General features: G+C 43.1%; 1 protein-coding gene, 1 non-coding gene and 2 pseudogenes across 2 annotated transcripts; 2 read left to right on the forward strand and 2 right to left on the reverse strand.

The window, feature by feature from the left end:
- Positions 1 to 7,823: 7,823 nt before the first annotated feature.
- Positions 7,824 to 7,896, reverse strand: TRNAF-GAA (transfer RNA phenylalanine (anticodon GAA)). The gene has a single exon. It is a non-coding gene; the product is annotated as a tRNA-Phe (tRNA).
- Positions 7,897 to 11,473: 3,577 nt separating this feature from the next.
- LOC149434625 (olfactory receptor 5V1-like) lies at positions 11,474 to 12,611 on the forward strand. Its single transcript, XM_089663571.1, has one exon. The coding sequence runs from the start codon at positions 11,474 to 11,476 to the stop codon at positions 12,404 to 12,406; it is 933 nt and encodes a 310-aa protein (XP_089519697.1). The 3' UTR covers positions 12,407 to 12,611.
- An 8,324-nt stretch (positions 12,612 to 20,935) lies between these two features.
- On the forward strand, positions 20,936 to 24,967 carry LOC149434626 (olfactory receptor 5p57-like; annotated as a pseudogene).
- Positions 23,429 to 23,551, reverse strand: LOC149434627 (U2 spliceosomal RNA; annotated as a pseudogene).
- Positions 24,968 to 25,295: the final 328 nt, after the last annotated feature.

Below are 25,295 nucleotides of genomic sequence, written 5' to 3' on the forward strand. Positions count from 1 at the left end.
CTGACTTGGGGTCACTGACATCCCCAGTGACACCAATATAGTGATCAGTGTAAAAAAAACCCCACTGCCACTGTGTAATTATTGGGGAGGAAGGGGTTAGCTTTTGGAGGCAATCAAAGGGTTAACTGTGTGAGCGGAGTGTTTCACTAGGGGGCGGTAGTGTGTTCTTCACAGGAACACACTGATCTGGAAAGCTGAACTCTGCTATCTGGTACAGTGTGCTGGAAACTGACAGGGAGGAGAGCTGCAGTGTAAACACTGCATCCGTCCTCTCTGTCAGTAATTGTCGGTAATCGCTGGGCTCCAGCGGGTAATCACCGGCAGGGACTCGGTGATTGACACCTGCGGCCGCGATCTGTGGCGTGGGTAGGGCAGTCACGCGCCTCCTACCCCATATGCAAAATCACACATATATACATGATTTTGTGCAGCGTTGTCGCCCTTCCGCAGTAAATGTACTCTGGCTGGTCATCAACCAGTTAACTCCATGAACAATAAGAAATAATGACAGAATATCTGGTTGGAGTTTGATTTCCATCAAATTAGATTATTGAGAGAATAAAGGAAATCTCAGGAGTATATGTCAGCTATATAAATGTGCAGAGCAGAGCAAAACACAACTTACCTATTCACTCTCCCAGCTTCAAATGCCACTTCTGCCACTCACCTCCCCTATTCCCCCCCCACTCCCACCCCAACACAGTGGAAGCTGGTCATGTGACCAAGCATCATACCATATATGGTCAAAGGCCCAAACAAGTGCCCAGCCATGTCTCCTGTGCTGTCACACTTTGAATGACAATTGCGCGGTTATGCAACATTGTACCCATATGAAATTTGTATAAATAGAGCTTTCTTTTGGTGGTATTTAACCATCACTGGGTGTTTTATTTTTTACGCTATAAACAAAAAAGAAGCAAAAAAAAAGTTTTTCTTTTTTTCCATTATAAAATTTTGCAAACAGGTAATTTTTCTCCTTCACTGACGTGCGTTGATGAGGTGGCACTTATAGGCAGCACTAATGGGCACTGATAGGCTGCACTGATGAGGCGGCACTGATGGGCGTTGATAAGGAGGCACTGATGATGCTGCACTGACATGCAGCACTGATAGTTGGCACTGGTGGGCACTGATAGGCTGCACTGGTGGGCATTGATGAGGAGGCACTGATATGCAGCAATGATGGGCACTGATAGGCGGCACTGGCTTGACAGCACTGACTGGCACTGGCAAAGTAATTCTTTGCTATAAGCAAATTGTGTAAAAAAATACTGATCATATTGGTGACAATATGTAAAAAAAAAAATAGTGAAACTAATTTTTTTAATTTTTTCATTTTCGGAAAAATTATGACAAAAAAAAAACAACTTCAAAAAACTCGCCATGCCTGTTATGAAGTACGTCGGACTGTCTACTCTAAAAGGGGTCATTTGGGGGATATCTGTACTGTCCTGACATTTGGGGGATATCTGTACTGTCCTGACATTTGGGGGATATCTGTACTGTTCTGACATTTGGGGATATCTGTACTGTCCTGACATTTGGGGATATCTGTACTGTCCTGACATTTGGGGATATCTGTACTGTTTTGACATTCTTGGACCTCAAGAAATTAGATTGGCCGTCAGTACTTCAGAATTGATCAATATTCAGATCTATACCATAGTTTGTGAACTCTATAACTTTCCTACAAACTATAAAATACATCGTAATTTGGGTTATTTTCACCAAAGACATGGAGCAGAATACATCTCGGCCTAAATTTATGAAGAACAATTATTTATTTGCAAACTTTTATAACAGAAACAAAGAAAAACGTGTGTTTTTTTTCAAAATATTTGGTCTTTTTTTGTTAATTTAGCAAAAAATAAAAACCCCAGCGGTGATTAAATACCACCAAAAGAAAGCTCTAGTTGTGTGAAGAAAATGATACAATTTTAGTTTGGGTACAATGTTGTATGACCGCGCAATTGTCATTCAAAGTGTGAGAGCGCTGAAACCTGAAAACTGGCCTGGGCAGGAAGGTGTAAAATTGCCCGGTATTGAATTGGTTAAACATGGGCAGTAAAAAATTTTTTAAAAATCTACATTTCTTCATAAATTGAGGCCAATGTATTCTGTGACATGTCTTTACTAAATAAAAATCCCAATACGTGTAAAGTAATAGGCTTTTGTGAAAGCCATAACCTTTGATACTGAACCTCGTGACAAGGAAAATTGGCGACTTCAGTCACAGAGGTACCAGCTAAGCGGCAACAACAATTTGCCCAATCTCAGTCCCTTGACTGTAAGGGGGGCAGAAGGGGCACCACGTTGAGGGGGGTGTGCTGGAGGTTGGTTCCGCTCCTCATTGACTGAGTGACTTTAGGCTCACTCTTGCTGGAAGGAGGATTTGTCTTTCTCCTCCCTCCAGGCTGCAGAGGGCAGCAGAGAGCCGGGATGCTGGCAGCCCTTCTATCCCTCAGCCTTGTTTTTGGATCCCTTACCTGAGCTGAGGGGAAGGGGACATGAATGGCGGACTGAAGAAAACCATGTGAGTCAGATATTATCCCATATATACAGCTGAGAAAAGTGAGGCCAGCCTGGGCCGTATTGTATGTTTATCACCCTATAAATGTCCCTGGGGGAGGGGGGGGACTGTCATGGCTGCTTAGCAACTGACTTCACACTGCTGATAGGTCTGAACCGGGTCTACGGTATTTCTGAGCACACATGTATTGTACGCCGTCCACACCGAGTACATGTATGATGGGATTGTACGACGTCCACACCGAGTACATGTATGGTGGGATTGTACGCCGTCCACACCGAGTACATGTATGGTGGGATTGTACGCCGTCCGCACTGAGTACATGTATGGAGGGATTGTACGCCGTCCGCACCGAGTACATGTATGGTGGGATTGTACGCCGTCCGCACAGAGTACATGTATGGTGGGATTGTACGCCGTCCGCACCGAGTACATGTATGATGGGATTGTACACCGTCCACACCGAGTACATGTATGGAGGGATTGTACGCCGTCCGCACCGAGTACATGTATGGTGGGATTGTACGCCGTCCACACCGAGTACATGTATGGTGGGATTGTACGCCGTCCGCACTGAGTACATGTATGGTGGGATTGTACGCCGTCCGCACCAAGTACATGTATGGTGGGATTGTACGCCGTCCGCACTGAGTACATGTATGGTGGGATTGTACGCCGTCCGCACCGAGTACATGTATGGAGGGATTGTACGCCGTCCGCACCGAGTACATGTATGGAGGGATTGTACGCCGTCCGCACCGAGTACATGTATGATGGGATTGTACAAGGCCGGGCTTCAATCAGAATGTCCTAGGCCAGCTTTTTAAAGACACGGCCTTTCCTGGCACTAAAATCATTCATTTCTTGCTAGAAAATTACCTACAAACCCCAAATATTATGAATTTCTATTTTTAGCAGAGTCCCTGGAGAATATAATGGAGGTCATTGCAATGTTTTATGTCACACGGTTTTTCAAATGCAAGTTTATTGGAAGAAAACACTTTAATAAAAAAGAAAGTAAAAAAAAACAAACCTGAATATATACCCCCCTTTTTTTTTTTGTAAAATATGAAAGATGATGTTACATGGATTTTAAAATTGCGCACGCTCGTGGAATGGCGTCAAATTATGGTACCTAAAGTAAAATCTCAATAGGCAATGATTTAAACATTTCTACAGGTTACCAGTTTGGAGTTACAAAGGAGGTCTGTTGTTAGAATTACCGTATTTTTCGCTCCATAAGACGCACCTAGGTTTTAGAGGAGAAAAACAAGAAATAAAATATTCTGAACCAATGGACTGCAGACATAGTACAGGAGATGACCAGAGACTGCGGACACAGTACAGGAGATGACCAGAGACTGCGGACATAGTACAGGATATGACCAGAGACTGCAGACACAGTACAGGAGATGACCAGAGACTGCAGACACAGTACAGGAGATGACCAGAGACTGCGGACACAGTACAGGAGATGACCAGAGACTGCAGAGACAGTACAGGAGATGACCAGAGACTGCGGACATAGTACAGGAGATGACCAGAGACTGCAGAGACAGTACAGGAGATGACCAGAGACTGCGGACACAGTACAGGAAATGACCAGAGACTGCAGAGACAGTACAGGAGATGACCAGAGACTGCGGACATAGTACAGGAGATGACCAGAGACTGCGAACATACCAGAGGGGATGACCAGAGACTGCGAACATACTACAGGAGATGACCAGAGACTGCAGACACAGTACAGGGGATGACCAGAGACTGCGGACACAGTACAGGGGATGACCAGAGACTGCGGACACAGTACATGGGATGACCAGAGACTGCGGACACAGTACAGGAGATGACCAGAGACTGCAGACAGTACAGGGGATGACCAGAGACTGCGGACACAGTACAGGAGATGACCAGAGACTGCAGACACAGTACAGGGGATGACCAGAGACTACGGACATAGTACAGGAGAGGACCAGAGACTGCGGACACAGTACAGGAGATGACCAGAGACTGCAGACACAGTACAGGGGATGACCAGAGACTGCGGACACAGTACAGGAGAGGACCAGAGACTGCAGACAGTACAGGGATGACCAGAGACTGCGGACATAGTACAGGAGATGACCAGAGACTGCGGACATAGTACAGGAGATGACCAGAGACTGCAGACACAGTACAGGGGATGACCAGAGACTGCAGACACAGTACAGGGGATGGCCAGAGACTGCGGACACAGTACAGGAGATGACCAGAGACTGCGGACACAGTACAGGGGATGACCAGAGACTGCGGACACAGTATAGGAGATGACCAGAGACTGCGGACATAGTACAGGAGATGACCAGAGACTGCGGACACAGTACAGGGGATGACCAGAGACTGCGGACAGTACAGGAGATGACCAGAGACTGCGGACACAGTACAGGAGATGACCAGAGACTGCGGACACAGTACAGGGGATGACCAGAGACTGCAGACTTAGTACAGGGGATGACCAGAGACTGCAGACTTAGTACAGGGGATGACCAGAGACTGCGGACCTTTGGGGAGGGAGAGCGGGTACCAGAGATTGACAGGTACCCGCTTCCACTTCCGTGGAGTTGTCCTCCTTTTAGTGTGGACACCCGGCTGTTACAGCTGGGTGCCCACTGCGCATGCATGAGAAGCGCTGCGCTTTGTGAATGGCCCAGCGTCTTCTGGGACCTGTCATGTGTCCCAGAAGACGCCAGACCATTCACAAAGTGCAACGCTCCTCGCGCATGCGCAGTGAGCACCCGGCTGTCACAAATGCCGGTGCGGGAAGACTGTACAGCACTGGACCGGGGAACAGGTAAGGCCCTGCTGAAAAGAGCTGAGCAGCCGGCCCGGTATTCTGACACGGTGGTGTTGGAGGAAATACCAGATCGGCCGCTACATATTCGCTCTATAAGATGCACTGACATTTTCCTCCCTTTTTTGGGGGGGAAAAAGTGCGTCTTATGGAGCGAAAAATACGTTATCTCTGAAAAATCACAAACGCTCAGCAACCGTCAATTAACGTTTACCAAATCTGAAATAGCCGACAATCAATAAATCTGTAAAGAAAAAGTAAGACAATATTTAGTAATACACATATACTGTACATTTTATATTTGTAACTTCAGCTTTTAGTTAGTATATGTAGTGTATGTAACCACATGGGAACACTCAAGTGTTTCTTTCTAATAAGTCATTATTCTTTACAAAGAAATTAAGACTTCCTCTGTAGAGTTTTTATATTTGTTTTCCCTGGATGCACATCCCCGGTGGATGTCTTTGCTGCTCAATAAATATCATAACACTTCTAACAAGCAAAATATTGGATGTTGAAAGCTTACCAAGACTTGCATTGTGTATAAATGAATCTTCCAATTTTTCTGTTTTTGATCTCTACATGTTTTTCCATTTGCAATTTTCTATAGCTTTTTTTAAAAATTGCTACACATGCGTCTTATGGAGACCTAATAAAAGGTCTATTATTTTTTTTTTAAATTTGAGGTTCTTCTACACCAAACTAACTTTTAACTTTACCAGTTTAAATGTAATCAATGCTTAGTGGAGTCTTTTGGGCTTTAAAGGCAGAAGAGTCTGCATAGATCACATTGCAAACATTAAATCAACCTTCCCTACTTGTAATTTGTACTCAGGTGAAGCCACAATTCCCTGATATCTAAATGATATTAAGGTTTTCCACAAAATCATGGACATGCTGTCATCCTTCTGTATGGTAGCAAACTTCCTCACCACACAATCATTTGTATCTCCACAGGTCAGATGGTTGAGTGAATGGCCACTAAAAATGAGAGTTATTTGGATGTTTTTTTTTTCCTGTTGGGGTTTTCCAAAGGCCAGATGGTGCGTTCACCTTCCATTGACTTATACAATCCCTGTAAATGAGAATATAGCTGGACGTGTATTGCAGGCCATAGACGGGTCGAAAATCGGCCGATTTTTCTTTTAAAAAAATGAAAAATCGGTCGGTCAAGCGGCCGACGTTACCAGCAACGGTAAAAAAAATCGGCCGATTTGCATCCCGTCTACAGCCGGCAAAAAGTGTCCCTGCAGAGAGCTCCGCTATTTCTTTGACAGTTCCTTGACATTTATAGCGGTTGCAACAATGTATCTATTTGTATCCATTCAGGATACAGATGGTTTTATTCGGAAACAAATAGATACATTGTTGCAACCGCTATGTCAAGGAACTGTCAAAGAAATAGCGGAGCTCTCTGCAGGGACACTTTTTGCCGGACTGGAATTCCTCTTCTTCTTCATCCTCTTCTTCTTCTTCAGCCTCTTCTTCTTCTTCATCCTCTTCTTCTTCATCCTCTTCTTCCTCTTCATCCTCTTCTTCTTCTTCCTCTTCATCCTCTTCTTCCTCTTCATCCTCTTCTTCCTCTTCATCCTCTTCATCCTCTTCTTCCTCTTCATCCTCTTCTTCCTCTTCATCCTCTTCTTCTTCTTCATCCTCTTCTTCTTCATCCTCTTCTTCTTCATCCTCTTCTTCTTCATCCTCTTCTTCTCTTCCCCTTCTTCCTCTTCTTCTTCATCCTCTTCTTCATCCTCTTCCTCTTCTTCATCCTCTTCTTCTTTTTTCTTCTTTTTGTCTTCCTCTTGCAGGTCACTGCTCATGTGCAGATTTTTTTATCGGTAAAAGATCGGCCATTTGCCCATCATTTCCGCGAAAATCGGCCGATCGGCAAAATCGGCCGATTTGTTTCCAACTTTACCGATAAAAAAAAATCTGCCAAAATACCGAAAAATCGGCCGATTTTCGACCCATCTATGGCCTGCATATGTTCGCTTCTTGGTTAGGCTGCACAAATGATAATTTAAGTATTTTTTAACTGAAAATATAGATTTTATTAACAGTTGTGCTAATTCATATCTACAGCATGCATGTTTTTGTGTCCAACATTCCAACATACAGAAGTTACACTTTATGGAAGCAGCAATAGAAATATGTTTATTGTGTGAAGAAAGAGCAGGTACTATGATACAAAGACACCTTTGGGTAGGAGCTAGCATGTGATGTTGGGATGGCTGAGCAGGTGCTGTGTTCAGGTGGCAATCTGCCCTGGAGGGGTGGATTTGAATCCCACTTCTGCTGGCAAACTTTGAATGCATTGCTATGTGTTTTTTCAAACTTGGATACATTTTCATAAAAACATTTTACATTTTTGTATTTTTCATTTCATTGACTGTGGCTCATATCTATGTAAAATAATAACAAAGCTTTTATTCGCCGATTTGCTGATTTATCACTGTCAAAAAGTGCTGCCGAAACCCGGGATCGAACCAGGGACCTTTAGATCTTCAGTCTAACGCTCTCCCAACTGAGCTATTTCGGCTTGGTTAGCTGTAGGGATTCTTTGCTGCTGCTGCCTCCTGAAGGCTCTATGTACATGAGCTGCTCCTAAGTTTTTGCCATTTTTTTTGCCAAAGCTCCTAAACTCAACTCCATAAAAACCTATGTGACCATGTACAGATAGGCTTTTAGCAGAGTTTAGGAGCTTCCGCGTTTAGGTGAGGTTAAACTTCCCTCTCCTGAAAGCAGAAGAATCACGCTCATAATAGGAACGTTTTGACCGCCAAACGTGGGAAAACGCAAAACATGGAAAAATTGCATTACAAAGTTTTGCATTTTCCTGTGGTCAGGGTAGACTTGTGTACATGGAGCCTAAGAAGGTCCAAATTCCAGGGAAGAGGTTGGCTTTTTGATTATGTGTCACATGATCGGAAGCGCCCGATCATGTATGCATCAGGAGCAGCCTTCAACAACTTTGTGATTGTGCTGACCACTCTCAGCACAGAAAAGCCGCTCCCCATTGACGCATATGTACTGTTCCTTTGTGTTAAAGTCCACCCTCCCAGCTGCTGCATATATGCGTAAAACTGGCAGGAACAGATTTAAAAAGTGGTTAACAGGTATTTTCACTGCAGGAATTTTGTCCCTTTTTTTTTTATTACACACGTGCTAAATGCACACAGTTGATGTGGAAAGAAGCCTAACTTTATTTTTCCTCAAAGCAAAGGACCTAAAGACTGAAAAAAAAATATATATATAGATATATAGTGAAGGAAATAAGTATTTGCTCCCCTGCTGATTTTGATTGTTTGCCCCTCACAAAGAAATGATCAGTCTCAAAATCGAATGTTCGGTGCATTGTAACGCTGAGAGATAGAATAGCAACAAAAAATTCAGCAGAAATGCACGTCTAACACATTATGCACTGATTTGCATGTTCATGAGGGAAATAAGTATTTGAACCCCTATCATTCAGCAGAATTTCTGGCTACCAGTTGTCTTTCATACAGGTAAGAAGCTGAGATTAAAAGCAGTCTCTTAAAGGGAGTGCTGCTAATCTCATTTTGTTACCTGTATAAAAGACACCTGTCCACAGGAGCAATCAAACCATCAGATTCCAAACTCTCCACCATGGCAAAGACCAAAGAGCTGTCCAAGGATGTCAGGGACAAGATTGTAGACCTACACAAGGCTGGACTGGGCTACCAAACTATCGCCAAGCAGATTGGTGAGAAGGTGACAACAGCTGGTGCAATCATTCGCAAATGGAAGAAACACAAAACAACTGTCAGTCTCCCTAGGTCTGGTGCACCATGCAAGATCTCACCTCGTGGAGTGTCAATGATCATGAGAACAGTGAGGAATCATCCCAGAACTACACATGAGGATCTTGTCAATGATCTCCAGGCAGCTGGGACCACAGTCACCAAGAAAACAATTGGTAACACACTACGCCGACAAGGATTGAAATCCTGCAGTGCCCGCAAGGTCCCTCTGCTCAAGAAAGCACATGTCCAGGCCCGTCTGAAGTCTGCCACTGAACATCTGAATGATGCAGAGGAGGACTGGTTAAAAGTGTTGTGGTCAGATGAGGACAAAATCAAGCTCTTTGGCATCAACTCAACTCGCCGTGTTTGGAGGAGGAGGAATGCTGCCTATCACCCCAAGAACACCATCCCAACTGTCAAACATGGTGGTGGAAACATTCTGCTTTGGGGGTGTTTTTCTGCTAAGGATACAGGACAACTGCACCTCATCAAAGGGACGATGGACGGGGCAATGTACCATCAAATCTTGGGTGAGAACCTTCTTCCCTCAGCCAGGGTATTGAAAATGGGTCGTGGATGGGTGTTCCAGCATGACAATGAGCCAAAACACACAGTCGAGGCAACGAAGGAGTGGCTCAAGAAGAAGCACATTAGGGTCCTGGAGTGGCCTAGCCAGTCTCTAGACCTTAATCTTAATCTGTGGAGGGAGCTGAAAGTTCGAGTTGCCAAACGTCAGCCACCAAACCTTAATGACTCGGAGAGGATCTGCCAAGAGGAGTGGGCCAAAATCCCTCCTGAGATGTGTGCAAACCTGGGGGCCAACTCCAGGAAACGTCTGACCTCTGTGATTGCCAACAAGGGATTTGCCACCAAGTACCAAGTCATGTTTTGTGAAGGGGATCAAATACTTATATCCCTCATGAACATGCAAATCAGAGTATCATTTGTTAGACATGCTTTTCTTTTGAATTTTTTGTTGCTATTCTGTCTCTCAGTGTTACAATACACCGAACATTCGATTTTTAGACTGATCATTTCTTCGTAAGTGGGCAAACATTCAAAATCAGCCGGGGAGCAAATACTTATTTCCTTCACTGTGTGTGTATATATATATATATATATATATATATATATATATACACTCACACTGCATGTTGAAATGAGTTTTTTATTTAATACAAAATATATGAAAAATATTTTTAAAAAATGTTTTTTAAAAATATATTCTTCAGTTTTTTTTTTTTTACATATAAAAAAGTCATTTTAACATATATTTTTACATATAGTTGTAAATGCATTCCTTCCAAAAATGTAGATCTGTATTTTTAAAGACATACAGTGTACTTGAAAATATATTTCCAAAAATATTTTACATATATTTTGTAATAAAACCGCATTTCAACATACAGTATATATATATATATTGAAATATATTTTTAAGTATATTGAATACAGCCAAAATTGTAGTATTTCAAATATATGTCAATATATTTGAGAAGAATATTTTAAACATATATTTCAAATATATTTTTCTTCCATATGGGTTACCATTTTGTTTTCATACGGTTGTGCTAGCATCTTTTTCCCATCCCGTGTAGCAACCAACACTTGAATGTCAAACTTGCCAGCTATATGGTAAACAAATGAACGCTTTATTAATATTTAGATATTTTTATGATGGTACTGATTCAGGTAGGCATAAAGGATTGTAAAGAATCAATGTCCCTTGTCCATGAACAGCAGAACAGCTATTAGGTTTAGATCCATAATTCCCAACTGGGGACAGGTATAGGTTTTTGAAGATAGTTGGTTCTAAAATCCTACCTGTGCCTATTATATTAGGTCATATGCAGTGGTCATCCTCTTCAACCTACATGAACTGGAAGAGTGGGTGATAACTTGCACTGATCTTTAAGAAATAAAAATAGAGATCTGCAATCAAACCTGGGTCATGTCTATGGGGGGGCATCTACACTGTGCTTTGTGAATGGTCCCACAGTCTTCTGGGACCTGTGACCCAGAAGACTGCAAGGAGGGAGGGGGGAGAAAAATGAAAATAATGTCCAGATTTTTCTGCGGACCACCAAAATTTTCTAGCAGACCACCAGCAGTCCATGGACCTACAGTTGGCGACCGCTGCTTAAAAGTGCCTGGAATTCAGCTTTAAACAAGGAAGGGCCAAGTAGCACCCATGTTGGGCTATTATGGCACCAGTTGATCTTCAACTGGTCTTGAATGGCACCTCAGTGAATTATTAATTTCAATCTGTGCCTTAACACATAATATATTTTAATACAAGAGGTAGTAATCATTTTCCTTCTCACATTTTTCCTGTAGGGTTTGGGTGAGTACATGGCAGTCACAAATGATACTTCCATGGATGTCTTTACCTTACTAGGGTTTTCAGAAGAAGGCATAGTATCACTTGTAGTTGGTCTGATCTACACAATAACTGTTCTGGGAAATCTCTCTGTTTTTGGCATCATTCAAGTGGACAGGCACCTCCAGTCACCAATGTATTTTTTCCTGGCTTGCCTATCTTTATTAGATGTCTGTTATTCTTCGGTTACTCTTCCAGCCATGTTGGCCAATGCCATAACAGGCAACAGGAAGATTTCCTTCAATGGATGTCTTACACAACTCTATTTCTTTGTCTGCTTTGGAGGAACAGAATGTCTTTTTCTAACTGTCATGGCTTATGACCGATACGTGGCCATATGTAACCCGCTCCACTACACTACCACAATGAATAAGAAGGTCTGTTCATACCTTGTGGTGGCATGCTGGTTCAGCGGAATGATGAACGCTATGTTTCATACCACAATGACCTGGAAACTAACGTTTTGTGGAGCCCGACATATCAGGCACTACTTTTGTGATGTTCTTCCATTGTTACAAGCAGCTTGTAGTGATATATATGATAGTCAGGTGCTATTACACGTTGTAACGTTTTTTATTGGGATAACGCCATTCATACTTGTCACGCATTCATACATCCGTATAATTTCCACCATACTGAAAATCCGTTCCACTGCAAGAAGGCAGAAAGTCTTCTCCACATGTTCATCCCACCTCATTGTTGTCACAGTGTTTTACTCAACTGCCATCTTCAATTATAACGGTCCAAACTCTGGAGATTCCTTTGTGTTTGTCCGAATGGCTTCTCTTCTTTACAGTATTGTTCCTCCATTGCTGAACCCGGTTGTTTACTGTCTGAGAAATAAGGAGGTGAAGAGAGCCTTGAGGGATGTTCTTACTAAATTATATATCTTGTTTAAACTATAATCCCACCCAACTCTGGAAATAATTTAGAGTATTAAACAAACAAGTTTTTTGTTTTGCTTTTTACTGGTTTAATTAATTTTTTATTAAAGTTTTGCAAAAGTACATCAAGGCACATAAATGCAAAAATGGAACATAAGGTGCAATAAAGGCTGGGCATCCCAAACACAAAATTTAGGTACCAGCAAGATTACATGAGGTTTGCTCCACCACCATTCCCGTCATTAATCATGAACAATATAGAAAGCCCCACAACTGGACGACAGCAAGGTTCATGGTCTAGCAGAAAGGGGCTGGTTAAAGAGCCACAGTAAGGAAAAGGATCCAAAGTCAATGCAAAATTTTGCAAAAATGGAACATAAGGTGCAATAAAGACTGGGCATCCCAAACACAAAATATAGGTACCAGCAAGATTACATGAGGTTTGACCCGCCACCATTTCCGTCATTAATCATGAACAATATAGAAAGCCCCACAACTGGACGACAGCAAGGTTCAAGGTCTAGCAGAAAGGGGCTGGTTAAAGAGCCACAGTAAGGAAAAGGATCTGAAGTCAATGCAAAATTTTGCAAAAATGGAACATAAGGTGCAATAAAGGCTGGGCATCCCAAACACAAAATTTAGGTACCAGCAAGATTACATGAGGTTTGCCCCGCCACCATTTCCGTCAATCATGAACAATATAGAAAGCCCCACAACTGGACGACAGCAAGGTTCATGGTCTAGCAGAAAGGGCTGGTTAAAGAGCCAAAGTAAGGAAAAGGATCCGAAGTCAATGCAAAATTTTGCATGGACATGTAATCACAGATCTGCCCAATCAGAATGAGAGGGTAGAAAAAGAAAAAGAGAAAAAAAAAGGGAGAGGGAGGGCACCAGGGGAGAAGAGAGAACACTGGGGGGGGGGGGAGTTGTGGGGGTAGAAGAGAGGAGAAGCCTTGGAATGCCAGCATGCACTTAAGTCTTGCCCCAATATAGGGGTAAAAATCAAAGCAATTCCCTGTGGTTAGGCTGTGAATAGTCAATCCATGGGGTCTAAATCTTTAGAAACCCATCATGTTTATACACCAATATGGCCTTAAATTCTCATGGACCATTATGCCATTCAGATGGGACTTAACTTCCTGAAAAGTAAGCATAGGACATTTCCAGGACTGGGCAATAGTTTGGTGGCAGTAAAGCGAAAGGCAATAAGTTTGACCTCCTTAGCATACATCCAAGATGGCCACTCCACAAGTTCCGGTCTACGTCTGACTTGCTAGCGCGTTTCGTCACTTACGACTTTATCCTAAAAAAATAGAAGTGACAAAACCCATCGGAAAGTGACGTCAGCCGTAGACCGCAACCTGCGGAGCGGCCATCTTGGATGAGGTCTAGAGTGAGCAAACGCTGATGCTGATTTTTAATGAAGAGAAATGCTGATGTGCTGTTTGTTTGTAAGTGCTTTTTATTGGAATAAATAGTTGGTTTTAAAAACGTAATGCACTATGTATGCTTATCTATTCTGATCCATTATACATTGCCATTGGAAACCGGGAATACTATTCGTTTGAAAGAGCTGTTTCTATCCCATGCTTTTGGACTGGCTTAGTCCGGTAAGGAGCATGGTCTGTAAGGTGGTGGAGTGTTAACCTCCCTGGCGGTATTATTATTTCATATTTTTGGTGCTGAAAGCGGTACCATTATTTTGCATGGAAATATATAGTTTTTTTATTGTAGGCTGTAATTTTTAGGAATAACTCACTGAAATCTGTCTGAACAAGATTCTAAATCATACATTTAATTCAATAATATAATCAAACCAAAAACACTGAAATTTGAAATATAGCGCCAAGTTCGCACATCGCTGAGCAAAGTCACAAAATCGTTTTCAGTGTCTGACGAATTTCTCCACGAATCATTATCACTCAATTCTGCAAGTGGTTCTGATTTACTATCGCTGTTCTCTAGCTGATCTAAACCCGCTTTTGACCTAAAGGGACACTTTTTGGACGCCATGGACTTTTCTAAGTTTCCAGGCAGAAAGAACAATCAAAATGCAGACAGGGGAGAGGACAAAGCACTCGGGACAAAATGTATGTGAAATGGGTTGAAACAACAATGTTTTACTATGTAAAATTGTTTTGAAAAAAATGACATTTTTTTTTAAATTTTCAAATTTCCCGCCGCCGCCGGCGGCGCCCGTACGTCCCGACGTCACAGGGACCGGAACACAGGAGCCGGAGGAGGTGGCCAGGGATACTGCAGGGGGGACATCGCGGGAGCCAAGGACAAGGTAAGTGCTGCAGGGACTTCCTATGCAGCGCCGCATGGTAAGCCCGAGTGTAGCTCGGGGTTACCGCTTTTGGTACTGAAACTTTACCCCGAGCTACACTCGGGAATACCACTAGGGAGGTTAATTCACTGATCACTGGTGGTCACAATGGATGATTGAGGGGAGCACGAGAAACACAGATATCACACTATATTACATTTCTCCGGAGGGTATATCTCCTATGAAGGGGAAGACGGAAGGGGAGGTTGTATATTGGAAGAATCTTGTTGGTGGAATTTGTTATAAGGCGGTTTTCTAGTATATCGAGGGTAAGAGTAAGGATTACAGACGTATAGAAGTGAACACATGGTGGAGTGGTCAAGCACGATTTTACACTAATTTTTGTGAGTGAATCTTTTTGATAGCTGTGAGTTCACTGAGGATTGTCACAAGTTAGCCTGCAGTTTCTTGTTTGTTTATTCTTACCTCCTTGCTGCTCCTGATTCCTTCACATGTGTGGTTTGTCTCTGCTCATCTATGGGCATTGTCTGCTATCCTCTGGGTATTATTTCCTTCCCTTTCATCACTTCCTGGCCCGCCTCCTTGTTTGCCTGCCTATGTAAGACATGCTCAGACTAGGCCACTTTGCCTGAGCAACTTACTAGTTGTCGGAGCTCCTGTGTGTTACTACTGTCTGAATCCTACATTGACTACTCGTGTACCGACCCCGGCTTCGTTCTCTGACCTTGCTTGTTTTCCTCCTGTCCTGACCTCAGCTTGCCTATCAGATTCCATTTGTCTCCTCCCTTTATACTCTGCTCCCGTGAGTGGTCTCCTCAACCTCAGCTGGGCATACCTGGGGGCCGCGACCTGGTCCCAGCTTGCTGCAAGTCCATCCCCACCATCAGGGGCTCTGGTGAACAAGCAGGCTGGGGCTTAGACTCTGCGCTCTGGGGAGCCCCAAGTTGAGGATCAATAAGAGCTCACTACCACAGGTGCCGACAAGGATAATACACTATGTGCATTTATATCTTTCTTTGAGGGTAAAAAGTGGAAGAGGAAGTAAGAATCACACACGGAAGGATATTGAATAAGAAGAAGGATTAATTTTACATCACTGTAGGGGTCATTTATTATATAGATTTATACACTGGAAGCGACAGGATGAAATGTCTGAGCTGTATATTAAAAAAGATTTCTCGTAAAGACGCCTCATAAAGCAAACAAGTTTATATCTCTGGAAATTCTAGGGCTAAAAACTGCCAAAGATTCCATGTTGCCCTTTCTTCCATTCTCAACCAATTGAGGGAACAGTTTGGAGTGTAAAAGCATATTCAAGGCCAACACATTTTATTAGTTTTGGATATATGTGGAATGGTTAGAAAAATAAAAATTTGAAGATACCTGTCCTGGTATAACAGCTGGCACAACATGGCGGTGTAGAATGGCATACAAGGCCTAATGGACAGCAGCTGCCTGATATGCTCCAGGCTGTTAGCTGTTGGTTGTGTGATCGATCCTACAGTGTAGACCAGTGTTTCTCAACCTTTTTTTCAGTCAAGGCACCCTTTAAAATTATGGACAGTCCCAAGGCACCCATTAAAATTATGGACAGTCCCAAGGCACCCTTTAAAATTATGGACAGTCCTGAGGCACCCTTTAAAATTATGGACAGTCCCAAGGCACCCATTAAAATTATGGACAGTCCCAAGGCACCCTTTAAAATTATGGACAGTCCGGAGGCACCCTTTAAAATTATGGACAGTCCCGAGGCACCCTTTAAAATTATGGACAGTCCCGAGGCACCCTTTAAAATTATGGACAGTCCCGAGGCACCCTTTAAAATTATGGACAGTCCCGAGGCACCCTTTAAAATTATGGACAGTCCCAAGGCACCCTTTAAAATTATAGACAGTCCCAAGGCACCCTTTAAAATTATGGACAGTCCCGAGGCACCCTTTAAAATTAAAGACAGTCTTGAGGCACCCCATTCTAAAATGTGAAAAACTATTCTAATAGATTCATATAACGCAGCAACATCCACACATGGAGGACACCCAACATTAGAGGTGATTTATTCTTTCAAAGCAAATACACTTCTGCACACTGGTACTGACTAGTATTCCAATGTTTCTCTTCTCCCACAGTTTTTCTCCATCACTGAGCTAATGTGACCCCAGCATTGATGGAGAGGGGCGGGGGAGGGTCAAACTAGAATGTTGTGCAGGCAGCTGACATCCTCCTTATCAACTGATGATGTCATTGGTTGTTAGGACTCGGCGGCTAGAAGGTCGTAATGGTGCACAATGAAAACCTGTGACTTTGTGTAACTAGAAGGCCGGCTTGTTCCACCCGCTGGCTTGTGTACAAGTTTTGGGCAATTCTTAGACATTTTGCCACGGCACCCCTGAAGAAACCTCAAGGCACCCCAAGGTCCCTGGGCACCCTGGTTGAGAAAGGCTGGTGCAGACATCTCTTGATGATCAACCCGCAAGGAGTGCCATGGTGGTGAGGAACTCTAAGCACTTAGGTGGCTGGCTGCTAACGCTGATTCTGTACATGGGAATCAGTCAGGAGAATAATCGAATAATAATACAAGGATAATAAAAATACTCAGACGCTGATAGTCTTCCTTAAGGTCATTGCATTTCAGTGCCTCCATTCCTTCATCAGGAACAAAATGTAACTAAAACTCTGCATCAGATGTTACAAAGGTTGTCATAGATTCAAATATAGCTGGCAGCAATCTATTAACTATAATATTGCTAGGATATAGTTAAAGTCTTAAAGTGATTGTAACACTTTAGTTTTTAAAAAAAAATAAAATAATAAACATGTCATACTGCTCTGTGCAATGGTTTTGAACAGACCAACCCGATCCGGGTCCCCGCTGGTGCTCCTGGCTCCTCTGCTTCTGGGACTGTCCCCATAAAAAGCTGCTTTCTATGGGGCACTCCTGTGGGCTCCAATACCAGCCGCCCTATCTGTACCTATAAACACAGACAGTGCAGCTCAGTACCGCCCCCCGCTCCCTCATCACAGAATTTGATTGACAGTAGCGGGAGCCAATGGCTGTCAATCTGTCCTACAAGAAGGGAGAGAGCCGCTGCAAAGATCGACATCGAATTCATGTACGTATAATGTATAATAGAAGGCATTAAGGTAAGAAAAACTTAAAGTGGTAGTAAACGTAGATTAAAAGAAAAAAAAACTTACCTTAGAAGGAAGCCCTCCAGTGATTACATAGTCACATAGTTAGTCTGGCTGAAAAAAGACAAAAGTCCATCCAGTTCAACCATAAATAATTAAAAAAAAAGTTATAATCCTACACCCACAGTTGATCCAGCGGAAAGCAAAAAACCCAGCAAAGCATGATCCAGTTTGCTCCTGCAGGGGAAAACATTCCTTCCTGATCCCCCGAGAGGCAATCAGATATTCGCTGGATCAACTTTCCCTATAAATGTTATATTTAGTTATATTCTGTGTATCCAAGAAAGAATCCAGGACTTTTTTTAAAGCAATCCACTGAGCTGGCCACAACCAACTCTTGAGGGAGTCTATTCCACATTTTTTACAGCTCTTACTGTGAAGAAACCTTTCCATGTTTGGAGATCATATTTCTTTTCTTCCAGTTGTAAAGAGCGCCCCCTTGTCCTCTGTGATGACCTTAAGGTGAATAACTACACAGAGTTCACTATATGAACCACTGATGTATTTATACATGGAGATCATATCCCCCTTTATGTATTATACATGGAGATCATATCCCCCCTTATGTATTATACATGGAGATCATATCCCCCTTATGTATTATACATGGAGATCATATCCCCCTTTATGTATTATACATGGAGATCATATCCCCCCTTATGTATTATACATGGTGATCATATCCCCCCTTATGTATTATACATGGAGATCATATCCCCCCTTATGTATTATACATGGTGATCATATCCCCCCCTTATGTATTATACATGGAGATCATATCCCCCCTTATGTATTATACATGGTGATCATATCCCCCTTATGTATTATACATGGAGATCATATCCCCCCTTATGTATTATACATGGAGATCATATCCCCCCTTATGTATTATACATGGAGATCATATCCCCCCTTATGTATTATACATGGTGATCATATCCCCCCCTTATGTATTATACATGGTGATCATATCCCCCCCTTATGTATTATACATGGTGATCATATCCCCCCTTATGTATTATACATGGAGATCATACCCCCCTTATGTATTATACATGGAGATCATACCCCCCTTATGTATTATACATGGAGATCATACCCCCCTTATGTATTATACATGGTGATCATATCCCCCCCTTATGTATTATACATGGTGATCATATCCCCCCTTATATATTATACATGGAGATCATATCCCCCCTTATGGAGATCATATCCCCCCTTATGTATTATACATGGTGATCATATCCCCCCTTATGTATTATACATGGAGATCATATCCCCCCTTATGTATTATACATGGAGATCATATCCCCCCTTATGTATTATACATGGAGATCATATCCCCCCTTATGTATTATACATGGTGATCATATCCCCCCCCCTTATGTATTATACATGGTGATCATATCCCCCCCCCCTTATGTATTATACATGGTGATCATATCCCCCCTTATGTATTATACATGGAGATCATATCCCCCCTTATGTATTATACATGGAGATCATATCCCCCCCTTATGTATTATACACGGAGATCATATCCCCCCCTTATGTATTATACATGGAGATCATATCCCCCCCTTATATATTATACATGGAGATCATATCCCCCTTATGTATTATACATGGAGATCATATCCCCCCTTATGTATTATACATGGAGATCATATCCCCCCTTATGTATTATACATGGAGATCATATCCCCCCTTATGTATTATACATGGAGATCATATCCCCCTTATGTATTATACATGGTGATCATATCCCCCTTATGTATTTATGTAGGCCTTAGTGAACTCAGTGAGTTATTCACCCTGAGGTCATCACAGAGGACAAGGGGGCGCTCTTTACATCTGGAGGAAAAGAAATTTAATCTCCAAACACGGAAAGGTTTCTTCACAGTAAGAGCTGTGAAAATGTGGAGTAGACTCCCTGAAGAGTTGGTTGTGGCCAGCTCAGTGGATTTCTGTAGGAAAGTCCTGGATTCTTTCTTGGATACACAGAATATAACTGGATATAACATTTATAGGTAAAGTTGATCCAGGGAATATCCGATTGTCTCTCGGGGGATCAGGAAGGGATTTTTTCCCCTGCAGGAGCGTAGTGATTTTTTGTTTTTTTTTCTGCTTTCCTCTGTATCAACTGTGGGTATAGGATTATAACTTTTTTTTTTTTTATGCTTGACCTGGATGGACTTTTGTCTTTTTTCATCCAGACCAGGGGGGGACTGACAACTCATGGGAACCTGGGGCAATAGGGGATCATGGGGCCCCTGTGTCCTTTCCCAAACTCAAAAAAGCCTATGAAAAAGGTACCAGGGGCATCTCATGGGACCCCCTACTGACCCCGGGCCCTTGGGCAGCACCCGGGTTTCCAAATGGTCAGTCCGCCCCTGATCCAGACTAACTATGTTGGGTGTCTTACGTGTGTAGATGCCTCTGCATTATGTAAAACTATTAGTTTAATTATTTTTTACATTTTTTATATGGCTTGCCCCAAGATTGAGCCTAATTGATGCATTGGTTGAAACACTGCCCTATGTTATGAGGACGATGATGGGGGTGGGTGGGTGTTCTGCATTTCCAACGCTGTTCCTGTCCTAAGACAACAAAGCTTCCAAAGGTCTTCTGTAGTCGGAGAGCACAGGAAGTTATCAGCTCACAAGATTTCTAATATCAATGGATATGTTTTGTGCTAATCAGGCAAATGTAACAAAACACTTTTGATTGTATATTTAACAAACCAAAAGGGAGCAAATCAGACACATTCATTGTTATGGATAAAATACAGTTTAACGGAATAAAAACATTGATTTCTCTAAGGACTTCCAGGATCCATGGGCACAGCTGCAGTCTGTCGGCAAGGGATTTCTAATTGATGGTATGTTCAGCTTTGTCTGTATATATGATATTTATAACATTTACTGAATAGTAATGGATTCATGGAATTGTTTTTTTTATTATTTACTTATTTTGCACGTGTAAGGAATATAGCTTACCTAACAGTGCCTATACTTTAATAACTACAGTATTCCCAGGAAGGCTTTGTATAATCTGCAAATGCAAGAATGACTATGATGGACAGCAGTATGGTGACAGAGTTTATTCTAATTGGATTTACAGACCTCATCTCAGTCCAAATCATTCTATTTTATAAATTTCGTGTAATTTATATCCTAACTTACATAGTTACATAGTTAGTCTGGCTGAAAAAGACAAAAGTCCATCCAGTTTAACCATTAAAAAAAACAAAAAGTTATAATCCTGCACCCATGGTTGATCCAGAGGAAGGCAAAAACCAGCAAAGCACCATCCAATTTGCTCCTGCAGGGGAAAAAATTCCTTCCTGATCCCCTGAAATGCAATCGGAATTTCCCTGGATCAACTTTACCGATAAATGTTAGTATCCAGTTATATACTGTGTATCCAAGAAAGAATCCAGGACTTTCCTACAGCAATCCACTGAGCTGGCCACAACCAACTCTTGAGGGAGTCTATTCCACATTTTCACAGCTCTCACTGTGAAGAAACCTTTCCGTGTTTGGAGATTCAATTTCTTTTCCTCCAGATGTAACAAGTGCCCCCTTGTCCTCTGTGATGACCTCAGGGTGAATAATTCTACACCGAGTTCACTATATGAACCACTGATGTATTTATACATGGAGATCATATCCCCCCCTTATGTATTATACGTGGAGATCGTATCCCCCCCTTATGTATTATACGTGGAGATCGTATCCCCCCTTATGTATTATACGTGGAGATCGTATCCCCCTTATGTATTATACGTGGAGATCGTATCCCCCCCTTATGTATTATACGTGGAGATCATATCCCCCCTTATGTATTATACATGGAGAACATATCCCCCCTTATGTATTATACATGGTGATCATATCCCCCCCTTATGTATTATACATGGTGATCATATCCCCCCCTTATGTATTATACATGGTGATCATATCCCCCTTATGTATTATACATGGAGATCATATCCCCCCTTAATCTCCTCTTCTCAGGAGAGAATACATTCAGTTCCTCTAATCTTTCCTCATAGCTGATCTCCTCCATGCCTCTTATCAGTTTGGTTGCCCTTCTCTGTACTTTCTCCAGTTCCCCAATGTTCTTTTTGTGAATTGGAGCCCAAAACTGAACTGCATATTCCAGATGAGGTCTTTCTAATTATTTGTACCGGGGAAATGATATCTCTCTTTTAATACAAGAGAGGATTTTGCTCGCTTTGGAAACTGCAGCTTGGCATTGCATGCCATTATTAAGCTTGTGATCTACCAGAACTCCCAGATCCTTCTCCACCATTCACCCCCCCAGATACGTCTCCACTATTGACCACCCCTCAGATCCTTCACCATTGATTCCCCCAGTTGTACTCCCCAAACTTTTACAGGAAATGTAGCTTTCATTGCTACAGCATCATTCAGCTTGGAGCTCCAAACTCCCATATACTTCTTCCTTAGCAATTTATCTTTACTTGAGATATTTTATACCGCAGTCACCTTTCCAAAAATTCTTCTAAATTTTCTGAACACTAACTGTGTTGTTCAGATGTATTTACTAATAGCTCTGGGCAGCATTGAATGCTCTTTGCTTGCCGTTATGGATTATGACCGGTATTTAGCTGTCTGCAACCCTGCATTATGTGACTCTCTTGGACTGTCCTACTCGTCTTGTTTTAGCCTTTAGCTATTGGATGAGTTTGTTTATCAAATATATTTTTTTTTTTCTGTCCGCGGAAGTGCAAAAAAAACCGAAAAACCCATAAGTGAACAAAAAACGTGCAAGTGCAAAACACCAACACAAAAAAGTGCACTTAGGGATGTGCTTTGTCCACCCCCCAAAGGGGTAGGACCTCTACCCTGATCCCCCAGGGTACGAGGCTCCTGACAGGGACTAAGGTTTCCACATGGTCCACCTAGCCAAAAGGCCTGGCGGACCCTTTTCCTTGTGGCTAGCCGAAGCCAACCACCAAGTACTAGGTCAGGGGGCTCTCCCGAAGGGATGCCACCCTAGGGACAGGGGAGGAAGGAACCAAAAGGCCACACATCCTCCCCTAGACTTCAGGGTAGGACCCACACCCTACCATCCATGAGGAAAAAAACACACACATAAGTGAAAAGTGACAAAACGTGGGAGAAAAATAAGTTAAATAAATAAAAAATTAAAAAGTGGCTGTGCAATTGTGCACTGGTTAGGCCCTGAGGCCTGTAGCATAAAAATTGCCCCGGACTTAGCCAAAAGGCCTAGCCCTAAAAGGTGCACTGCAGAAAAAGTGTTTAGAACAGTGACCATGTGCACTATTCACACGTGGGATCCCATCCTCATGTGCTACTAAGAGCACCCCTGAGGCGACCACTCAGGGGGCACTGTTCCGCGGACTCTCTGCCTCCCCGGTCCCTGGCCAGGCAAGGTAAATCCACTCAAATCAGGAGGAACTGGGCCCCTCTAGCGTTCCTGGGGGGAATTACTCCCGGGCCCCAACTGCCTGTGGGCACCTCAGTTTCTTTTCCGCCCTGTATTAACCATCAGGGCCCCCATCCTACCAGCAGGAGTACTATACAACCAATCATCCCCGCATGCAGGAATGTTGGTGAAGCACCCCTACTGGACACTGATAAGAACAGATACTACACTTGATCTTAGCCAAAAGGCCAAGGCCAAGACGCAATCTATTTTTTTTTTAAGTCTGCGAACGTGTGAAAAACGAAAAACCCGTAAGTGTACAAAAAACGTGCTAGTGCAAAACCCACACAAAAAAGTGCACTTAAGGGTGTGCTTCGTCCTCCCCCCGAAGGGGTAGGATCTCTACCCTGATCCCCCGGTGCACGAAGCTCCTGACAAGGACAAGGTCCTCCTATCCAAAAGGCCTGGTGGACCCCTTTCCTTGTGGCTAGCCGAGGCCAGCCACCAAGTACTTGGTAAGGGGGCTCTCCCGAAGAGAAAACCCCTTAGGGACAGGGGGAGGAAGGAACCAAAAGGCCACACATCCTCCCCCTAGACTTCAGGGTAGGCCCGAGGACCCACACCCTACCATCCGTGAGAAAGAAAACACACACATAAGTGAAAAAGTGACAAACAGTGGGAGAAAAAATAAATAAGTAAAAATAAAGAATTGGCCGTGCAATTGTGCACTGGCTAGGCCCTGAGGCCTGTAGCATAAAAATTGCCCTGGACTTACCCAAAAGGCATAGCCCTAAAAGGCGCAGTGCAGGAAAAGTGTTTGGAACAGTGACCATGTGCACGTTTCACACATTGGGATCCCACCCCCCAAGTGTTACTAGGAGCACCCCTGAGGCGACCACTCTCAGGGGGAACTGGTCCGTGGACTTTCTGCCTCCCCGGCCCCTGGCCAGACAAGGTAGATCCATTCAAACCAGGAGGAACTGGGCCCCCCAGGTTTTCCAGGGGGAATTACTCCTGGGCCCCAACAGCCTGTGGGCGCCTCGGTTTCTGTTCCAGCCTGTACTAACCATCAGGATCCCCATCCTTCCAGCAGGAGTACTATACAACCAATCATCCCCGCAAGCAGGTATGATGGTGGAACACCCCTACTGGACACTGATAAGAACAGATACTACACTTGATCTTAGCCAAAAGGCCAAGGCCAAGACACAATCTATGATCTACACCACCTGTACCTTCCACCCCAATTTCTATTCTAATGTCATAAACCAGTTTTTTTGTGACATCTGACCCTTGCTGATTAGGCTTGTAGTGACACACTATCTATTGAGATAGTACTCACTGTTTCTGGTGGAGGTTATGGTGTTGGCTCTTTTATTTTTACTCTGATATCTTATACCCACATTCTTTCCACCATACTGAAGATCAGGTCTAGGAAAGGACAGCAGAAAGCCTTTTCCACCTGTGCCTCTCATCTGATTGTTCTCTCTTTGTTTTATGGCACTCCATTATTTGCATATCCTAGACTTAGCTCAAAACAACCTACCAACCAGCAGAAAACAGCCTCAGTGATTTACACCGTGGAACCTCTATCATGCTTCCCTGTTGCCTGCAGACATTATTATACCGCTCTCCAGTCCTTTGGTGAACAAACTGCTACGGCCAAATATTCCACATTTTGACTAAAGAGTCCACTGCACCTGCTGCCATTTTTCGGCACCCCAGTTCCTATGTTTTCATGCATAGTTGAGGCGCTTAGCCTTGCTTCCACATCGGAGGTATAGCTTTTTGGCTGTAATCCTTGCATGAAGACCACTTCTGGCCAGACTTCTCTGAACAGTACCTGGGTCCCAATGATTTCCACCAGTTCTGTGCTGATGGCACTGCTGGACATCTTCCGATGTGGAAGGGAAGGAAGCACGATGTGTCTTTCATCTGTTGCATTGTTACCTTGGCAGACCACTGCCATCTGATCTACGGTCCTTAACCTTGCCCGTTGTGCTTCTTCAA

Source organism: Staurois parvus, unplaced genomic scaffold, assembly GCF_062004578.1.
Source record: "Staurois parvus isolate SC_StPar_1 unplaced genomic scaffold, SC_StPar_1.0 ptg001723l, whole genome shotgun sequence".
Classification (NCBI taxonomy): Eukaryota; Metazoa; Chordata; class Amphibia; order Anura; family Ranidae; genus Staurois; species Staurois parvus.

Bases quoted from the DNA above. Each gene is read 5' to 3' on its own strand.
- LOC149434625 (XM_089663571.1), top strand. From the start codon at position 11,474: ATGGCAGTCACAAATGATACTTCCATGGATGTCTTTACCTTACTAGGG.